Here is a 9,932-nt window from a genome sequence, read left to right on the forward strand (position 1 = left end):
GGGAGGAATCTGGGTAGATATGCCTGTATATTGTTTGCCAAATTGAAAAAATAATGACTCTTCTAATTTAATAAACAGAAGCCTCTTTTGGAAAGGCCGTTTAATTTTCTCATCTGCTGCACCGAGAGGCTCCGACACATCAGAATATTAGGATTCCATTAAACCAAATCGTCAAATCAATTGTCTCTCTGTTTCCATTAATTGAAGCAACTATTTTAAGGCCTCTGAATCTGTATTCAATTTGTTTGACAGTTACTTATGTAATCTGGTTATGCTTTTGCAGAAGGAGCATCTTTGTGTCTTCTTAGCAGCAGTGAAAACGTCAAACACTAGAACACTGGTCCCCAAGTAATGTTTTATAAGTAGCATGTTTCTGTAGGTGTCAAACATTTAGAAAGCTGAGACCATTGTAACTCTCCAGATGTATTGAGCTTCAGGTTACGTCAATATTAGTTGCACACAAGTAGGCCTGTTTGGTTCCTGTGTTTCAGCTGATATGCAAATAGCTCAGTTTGGCAAGTGTTCCAGTCTCTTCAGAAACTCTCTTTAGTGTCCATATCTAAGAGGGGCAATTCATCTTCTCCATCGATTCTGCTAAATCAAAGATGATTGTAAAGCACAGAATTGATTGACAGGGATTTATGTTTCTCTACAGACTCTAATACACATCCTGAAAATACATCGACGTAGTCTTTTTTATGAGATGATATTTTAAAATCTACTCCAAGTATTAACCCGAAGAAATATATAAATCCCTATATCTCTGCCAAGGCATTGTCAGCAGCTAAGTTAGTATTCAGACCGTGATGCAAAATAATAACAGTTTAACCTTTGTATTTACCAAGAGGAGCTACAACGATTGTGAATGTAATACTATAAACCGATGGGCAAAATCTGTAATTTTTTTTCATATAAATGCAAATGCTGGTGCATTGTGCTGTACTGCAAGGAGCTCATTTTCCACTCAGTGCAGGTAAGTGCACAGTGTGTGGAATTAGGGGGTTCCTTTGCAATCGGCACCATGTGCAGTTCATAGCTGGGCTTGAGAGGGAGGTGGATGCTGCCTTAATGATTGAAAATAAACACTTCCCGCATGATTGAGATCAAATCTAAGGATGATAAATGATCTGCCTGCAGGTAAAGATGACAAATTTGCAGGGGAAGTAAAGTCCGTTGCGATTCCCAACAGGCCGGGCTCCGAAGGTCAGAGTTTTCCTTTTGTGCTGTAATCTATTCCCTGACAGTCTGTTTGATAACACATTTACAGCAATGGGTCTCCTAATAGCTGCTTCGTAGGAAATGCTGTTTACCTGTGACAATTCATTATGTGCTGAGCAAATACATCAATACACCACATGAGCTGGCTGTAATATGTGCCAGGCTGACAATAATATCGATTTTGCACTGCAGATGCACTGATAACCTCGGCTGAGGCAAAAGACAAACAAACACACAGACCCCCCCCCCACCCACACACACACGCACACACATACACACACACACACACACACACACACAGACTGACTAACCCCACGAGGTCCCCTCAGTCTCTCTTCAGAAATGCAGGATTAGAAAGGATGCAGGCGGCACAGAGACAAAAATGTGAATAATCATTCGATCGTTGATTCTGAAAATGTGTTTATTATAATCCAGCCAGGGTCACATGGAGAGCATTCAGCCATTAAGAGATGAGAACATTGGAGGAAATAATAGAGAGAAAAGGGCAGACCTGCAATACATTTTTCACATTTATTATGTGTGATTCTCAAAGAGGAGGCAACCTAGAAAATACTCTTGAGTTTTAAAATGTGTGTTTAATTTCTCTACTCTGATGGCAGGGATTTAAGTCATTTATGAAAATGTCCTGTCATTTTACAGGGTGCCATGTGGTCCGTAATCCATTATGTTCGATTGTACGGCTGCCGTTCTGCATAAAACCCTTATTTCAAACACACACATATAAAATAAAATGTGATTCAGACATGCACTGCAAACTGATCTCAATATACAGGTTTCAACTGCACAGTGTGTTCTTCTCAGTTTAGGTTGGGAGTTGATTCTGCAATCGGATTTTGAACTGTGTGTGATGGGGTATATACTGTCCCATTTTCTGAGAACCAATATATTGTGTTATTGTACCTCTGAGATCCCTTTGGGAAGTCAGGATCTATTATTTTAAATGTATGATGGTGTAGAAATTGTGCCACTTCAGGCTATGGCTGATGATAGCATTATATATCACCTGTTCATCCAGTAAAATCCATCAGACATCAAGAAGTACTGGCTGAATAACAATTCTGTTTTGGAGGACTTTAGTTCATTTCAGATTGTGTCACTTGAGTGTCCTACGAGCTTGAATAACGTTTATTGTTTCGGCCCAATAGACAGGGTTCTGAACTCTTTCCCCACGCATTTGTCGGCTTTACTTTCTTGTTCCGCTCAGCCCTTATAAATGTCGAACATTGATACACTCTTAGTTACGCTATGAAATACTAATTTGGGCAATACCTTTTAAGCCATTTGTTCAACACCCATTAATTTAACATGGTACGTCAGTGCTTCACAAGGTAAATTGCCATTGGTTGCCTAACTCATAGTAATTACTACATCTTCACCTATTTTCAGATGAGCTATAACAAAATGATTGCCTCACTTGTACATACCAGAAAGTAAGATATGTCTTTATTTAACAAGGTGCTTCTTTTCATATTGGCTACTTAGAAATGAACAAAGAACAAAAAGATGCTGTTAACGTTTGCATTTTTGCAAAGAAGCAAGCCCTGAGTAATTCTTCACGTGGAAGTCTTGATAAATATTTAACAGTAGATATGCTTGCCTGAACTCATTAAAAAATAATAGCTCCCCTGGAAGAGATTATGGAAGTCAGTTTTCAATTGCAGATCAATTACCTATTAAGGTGGTGTTCCACAACACATGTAGAATTGATTAAGTTAAATTAGGGTTAAGAATTTTAAGTCAAAATTCAATATTGGGTGGTAGCAGGCCCCATCTCTTTCAATGCTGACATTTACTTTAAATGAAATGTTTGGCATAAATATGCATCGTGAAGAATCGATACATCACTATGATAAATAATTTAGCAGCATTTCATATGGCTATCGCAGATCAGACCGTGTTAATGGTCGGCACAATGTGGACACTCGCGTAACATTAATTCTTCACATTCCCGACGATTAATTATCCTACCACACTTGACATGTGCCTCGAGAGTATAATTAAATTTTCGTATATGATACTGGGTTAAATAAATTGTATCAATCACCATATGCCGATATTCCTAAATTGATACAGTTCAGATGTCATCTTGTTTTAAGCATTTCGTTTTAAGGGTATGGGTTACAAAATTCATCCAAACAAGTACAAGTTACGAGAGGTAATGAAATATCCACAGACCTTATTATAACCTGTCTCTTACTGAATGTGATTTTCATGGATACCCAATTAATTTGACTCATCCAGTAGACACCTACAGGGTATCTTGAAGTATAATTGGGTTTTCATCAAAACATGGCATTGGATGATATTTCTTGACAGCAAAAATAAGTCTATGTGTACCTCTGTCGGATGTACTAATGGACTTCAAGTCCCTACTGGACTGATTTTCCTTCAAATCATCAAACTCGGTGGTTTGGTAATTGTCATATAGTCTACAAATGGAGAAAGATAGTTAAAATGACATTTGTGTTCTGTTCTAAGGTTTATTTAATAAAGGAGATGCATTTTCTTATTTTGTATGTCAAGACACAATACACACAATCTTTCTTTTTAATGAAATAGAATGTATTTTAAAATTACAGTGCTCTGCTCTTCCAGTGAAATTCAAGTGTTTTATATTGAGAATCTTTTTTTTTTAATAAATTGTATTTCTTTCAGTGAAGCTTGGGAAAAAAGAGAAGCTGCACATTCAATCTGCTGGACTCGACTGAGGAGGGAACACTATAAAACTGGGGAGAAATAACCCAATTAGGATAGATATGTTGTGAAGTTGTTTCAAGTCGGTTTATTTTTCATTTTTTCATATTTATGTCCAGTGCTTTGTCTTTGCTTTCTAATAGGGCTGTCTGTGTCTTGAAAATGTCATGGCTCAAGAAACAGTCCTGGAATGAATGCAAGTAATTGGGCGGATTTTCATTCTGACTTGAGTTCAATTAATGCAGCTCTAAATAAGAAAAACACAGAGTTAACATTTGGTTGTTTCTCTAGTTCATAACTTGGCATAAAGGAACACATTCATAGCCATGTCTGGCACACAAATGTAGTCGATACAGACTGGTGTTAATGACACAATACTCAAATTATAACTATTTTTTAAATTCTTCTTTTAAGGATAGAATGTTTTTTTGGATCCCCTCATCTTCCTGTATTCTTTTTACAACATGATGCAATTGGAAGGAACATCTCAATATTAAAAAAGATTAAAATGGAAAAAGAAACAGCAATGGTATTATGACTGTGTTATATTTAATCCTGCGAGTCTAATTTGGTCTCTCTGTGTTGTGCAGTGATGGCAGCGGGATGCGGACTCTGAGAGGTCACTCTGCTGCAGTAAAGTGCTTGGTGTTCGATGAAGAAAGACTCATTAGCGGCTCTCAAGACAACACTCTGCGGATATGGGACTTCAGTGACAATCTCTCAGGTTTTCCAAAATGAAAAGGATGAAAACCATATACAAACTGATGATTTTCTCAGTGGCAAATATTAAAAACATATCTCAGCGATGGTCTTGATTCAAGGACCAGTATCTGTCAAATAGTTTGAAGCCTGTACAATTTGCTCAGTATATTTAATAATTACAACAATTAAATCACAGCAAACTTGGATTTAAAAAATAAATACATTAAACAACATTGTAGCTTTCTAGGAATTGGGTTTGAGGTCAAGGTTTTACTGTTTAATATGCTTTAAACAATTTGTCTCATATTCTCTACAACAAATTGTCAGTGTTATGTTTTTAGTTTTTTTTTTCTGGTAGGCAAGACATGTTCTACAGTATTATTATAATTATTATTATTTCACCCTGAATAATAAAATACAATTCTGGACAACATCAGTAAATTAACGAATGCAATATTTCTCAGAAAATAAAAAAATCTGAGTCTGTCGGAGAGATCTGCAAGGATATAATTCACTTCATGCCCTCTGTAATGCTATTATATGGAGAATCTGTCTGTAACAAAAAATCAGGAAAGAAAACCAAACAAATCTGCCTAATTACATTTACATAATCATGCTGTTACAGGAAATGAGATTTTGTCTGCATGAAAAGGTGGAGTTGTAGCTGTTGTTGTTTTTTTTCCTCCCTGGTTGCTGTGATTTGAAAGATCATATTTGCCTCGGAGAAAACCCACGATACGCAGTTCTGAAAATGCCATGTGCCTCAATCATGCGGCGGATCAGAACTGTCCGCTGTGCGTTGACCCCAAAAGGCATACATCTTCTCATGCTTTATTCTTACAAATCGGATAAAGCATCTCAGGAAGATAAGTAGAATTGGCTATGCTATCCATCAATGTTTGTCTGGTTCCCTCAAGACAGACGCGTCGGGTCGGACAACAGTACACAGTGTGCCAAGATGACAAGCAGCTTGCCACGGGGAAACTTCTAAAGACTGTTTGAATGGTACTTGATTCCCAGATAACCTTTTTTGTTTATTGAGATGAAGAATAGCACAACACCTTTATGGGTTGAGGCATTTAAAAAGATTATTAATGAATCACTCGAAAATTATCATTTTTTCTCAGTGAAATGAGACACTTTCACCGACTGAATCAGTCCTTGATGACGATTAACAGTTCAATTAGAGTGAAAACACTACACATCTCATTTCAGATGTATACATTTATTTAATCCATATTCTGCCGCATGTGATAGAGACACTTTTCAGGGTGTTAAGCACCTCGTTGTGGAAAACTTTTGTCTGCACCAACATTTTCTTTTTCATGATATACAGCTCTGGAAATAATTAAGAGAGCACTGCAATTGTTTCTTAAATCAGCTTCTCTACATGTATGGCAGCCGTTCCATTCCATTCATATTTTTATTTGGAATTTGGCAGAAATGTTGTCAGTAGTTTATAGAATAAAACAAAAATTATCATTTTACCCAAACACATACCTATAAATAGTAAAACTAGAGAAACTGATCACTTTGCAGTGGTCTCTTAATTTTTTTCCAGAGCTGTATATACTGTATATATTATTGTACAGGTATGGATAAAGCAAACCATATATTTTTTTATTGAATTGAATGAATAAAGATTTATTATACAGTACAGTGCAGTACTAAACAAGTGACAAGAATACAAAAATAGGTATTTCCGGTCTCAATGGACACAGGTCCTCAACGCTGGAGGAACTCACTGGGCAGGAAATAAGCTTGCTTCCGATATAACTAGACGCCTGGGGACTGTGGATAAGGCTCTCAGTCAGGTGTCACAGTGTAAAGACCAGTAGTCTCTCTCTTGTATTTCCATGTAGCCTATATAAAAATATTTTAACATGAACATAAAAAGATGACAACAGGCTTACAAGACATGATTTCAAGAGACTATTGTACTCTGGCAAGCAGACTCAGAGACTCTTCTCCAAAAGTTTTCTAAATTGACATAATCAGCCTTTTATTGCCAGGCCTGCTTTAGAGAATGTCTACTGCATATTTAAACAACACATCTTCCCATTTTTCTTACTTGCAGAAGCGCTCTTATGATGCAACAGAATTGCAATGTCTGAACATCTTGCAAGTGTAGTTGGAGAAAGACTAGGTTTTAATTCTGGTCTCCTTGTACATTGTTTGGTCTTCCAGTCAGATACGGGAATGATGTGAAAAGGTGAAAGTCGACTGCATTAATTAATCACACTAGTTCATCCTTAAAAAACCCTTGATTTAATTTACCTCCAGTCAGTGGTAATCCAACCTTCAATTGCATTAATTCAGAGTCCATCAGCTACAACTAAGAGATCAATTTATTCATGACGGAAAGCATTGTCTCGTTCAAGCAAAGACATACCTGAAAAGAAAGTTCTATTATCTATACTCTCTGTATCACTCAGTTTGCAAATGCTCTTATGTTTTATTTGTATAACTGTATCAAATGGCAGACAATATTGATCTGCAGTCTACTTTTTAAAAGATCAGGGAGGGTAACGAAATTAATTCCCATGGAAGGAAGCGATTAATCAAACACAAGCAGATTGCACATGTTTTGAAGGAGGAATTACAGTAAATTTAATTATATTTCATACATGGTTTATAGGGTCCTAGCAGGAATTTGTAAATATTAAACAGTATGGCTTTTAATATCTTGTAATACGCATATTCGCAAACTCTTTGTATGCAAGTGTATTGTGGGGAATATGATTCGCTGGGCTCGATAAAGCTGCAGATGTCTCCACAGAGCTCAGGTGTATCGCAGTATCTCAGGTGACATGTTTTGATTGCCCATTTTCAGTGGCCTGTATGGCAACAACATTTTGAAGAGGTCAGGATAGTGCAAATGATTCGACTTCCTTTGAACAGTTAGAAGTGGTTAGGATATAAAAAGCCCTGAATAGCTCTCTGAAGTCCTGGGAACGCAGACGACAAAGAACTGGTGACTCATTACAAGTTGTCTCTGGGCCATAACAGTTTAAATTCTGCTGCCCTTATGCTTACATGTGGCCGAAGCCAAAAAAACTAAATTTCAGATTCCTCTCATGTTTTCCCAAGTAACAACTTACAAACCTCACAGGCGTTTTTACTCAGACAGTTGAATATAACTTCAACAGTTTCTTGCAAGTAAGATGTCAAATGAGCCAGTGTCTTGGCCTCATTCTGCTGTCACGTGGCATGGTCCTTCAGCTTGAAATTGTTGTCATCAAATCTTAATGCCTTCAAGTGAAATGAGCCATACCGCCATCAACAGGTACTAAACTTGTTCTTGGAGATTCTCAATTCTCTATCCGTGTTGTTTTCCAGGATTTTAGGACTCAAACACCCCTAAGGAGCCTTAATATGAATGAAACCCTACATCTAAACTAAGCAAAAAGACATACTGAAATAATATAAAAGCAGATTGGAGGAAGTCATTTGCAGCTGAACCCGTCTAGGATCATGAACGATACACTGTAAGGAAAGTAAGATTCAGAAGAACTTTTTCAAGGGAAAACTCAAACAGCTCCCTTAAGTATTAGCATATTTATTATACCACTAAAACATCTTCTCTTTCATTCCATTTTTGTTAGATATGAGCAAAGAATACCAGCCTATAAACCCGAAATCACAAACACTCCTTTATTGGATTTTCTATCAACGTATATGGAGGCATTGCTATTGGATGTGACATGCAATGCTTTCTGCAGACACATTAAAAGCCACATGGAGAAAATATGCTAAATTACACTGTAATCACAGTCCGCAAAGTCAATTTACAAAACTGAAAATTCCAGTATTGCAAATGGAAGTAGGGTTTCCAAAGGAGAAAGTGCACACTGAAATTCGTGCCAATAATATTTGAAACATGGGTCAAAACTACAGTATCTTGGCTGTGTTTCCCTTCGGCAGTGATTTTCTTCCTCAGCAGAACGGCACAGCTGCGAGGAGTCATCTGCATGTGCCTTTGACTGCTCCCACAGGCGATGTCGAGCCTTGGTACAGATGAGAACAGATTTTTTGCTTAATGTAGCTGCATTATGTTCAGATCACAGACATGACCAACAGGGCAGAGGTATGAACTGATACTTTGTGTGGTTGTAGAGGGGTCAGCGCATCCATACACTGGTGTGTTAGACTGCCAGGCCATCTGGTGTCCACGCCATCCGCCCTCCAGAAGCTAATAGTGCTCTCTCTGACACCTGGACCTTGTTTATCTGGAGAGGAGCAAAAACAAAATCCAATCGATGCACAACACTGTGTCGGTATTGGCTAAACCCTGTGCTTCATTGTGGCTTTTCTGCCAAGTTCTCACTTGAAAACTGGCATATTTCACAGACAGCTTAACTACCTAAATTATTCACAGGTTCACTTGTTCTCTTGGGGAACACGATGATGATACAACCATCTGTTTTGGCATATCAAGCTTCCTCGTATCACGAGAATAAATAATAAAATAAAAGGCGCTGCTTCTGTGACAAAGGACCTGTTGATCCACGACTCTCACAATGGCACTGGAATATATTTCTCTGTGGCTTCTTCCACTGCCACTGTCACAGATACGGCTCCAGCAATTTGGCAATACTGTACCTGCCACTGATAATTCCAGAATGTTTAGTGATAGTTCTAAAACATAATTGCAATTAGCTCTTACACCAAATGCATTTCCACTAAATTAAAGCTAGTACTGGTAAGTAACTACTACTGATTCCAGTAAAGCCAATATTACTGCTACTACAACTCTTGCTAGGGTGCTGCTTCTGCAACTTGTAATAAGATCAATATGCAAAATAGTTTTGGTGACACGTCAGCATTTATGTCTCATCGTTATGATAATAACCCATAACATTATCGCGGCAGTGTTTGCTTTAATTTGAATAACTTACACTACTTTCCATAAACATGCTTGGACTCAAGGACACTAAGGATAAGTTTATATTCAAACTTCAAATTCAAGATACTTACTTAGTCTTTTATAATGTCTCAACACATGTATTACTGTTTTGCTGTTACACAGGTACTGTCCTGGGTTATTCCGAGGACATGTTTTGATCGGCCTTTTCTCATTTTATCAGCTTATGCCTTTTGCTCCCATTTGAGTGTGAGTATGTGTGTGCGTGAGCGCGCCTGTGTGTGTTGTTAATCCCTCAGCAGATGACTGCGTTTTCATACCATAATTCTGCTTTTTTCCTCTCCTGAGCCGTGTTTGATCCCAGAAGATTATTCCTGAGGTAATAGAAAGATTGCATTGCTAACAAAAGCAGACACGCGCGTGTAATTACACT

At 37.6% G+C, this 9,932-nt stretch overlaps 1 protein-coding gene across 1 annotated transcript in view; it reads left to right on the forward strand.

The window, feature by feature from the left end:
• LOC136747598 (F-box/WD repeat-containing protein 7) overlaps window positions 1-6,639 on the forward strand; it is a 48,893-nt gene extending 42,254 nt beyond the window's left edge. The window contains exon 15 of the mRNA XM_066700548.1: window positions 4,524-6,639. Coding sequence (XP_066556645.1) covers window positions 4,524-4,671 — 148 coding nt within the window. The 3' untranslated portion in view covers window positions 4,672-6,639. The remainder of the gene's footprint in view (window positions 1-4,523) is intronic.
• The last annotated feature ends 3,293 nt before the right edge of the window (window positions 6,640-9,932 follow it).

This window comes from Amia ocellicauda, chromosome 4, assembly GCF_036373705.1.
Source record: "Amia ocellicauda isolate fAmiCal2 chromosome 4, fAmiCal2.hap1, whole genome shotgun sequence".
NCBI lineage: Eukaryota > Metazoa > Chordata > Actinopteri > Amiiformes > Amiidae > Amia > Amia ocellicauda.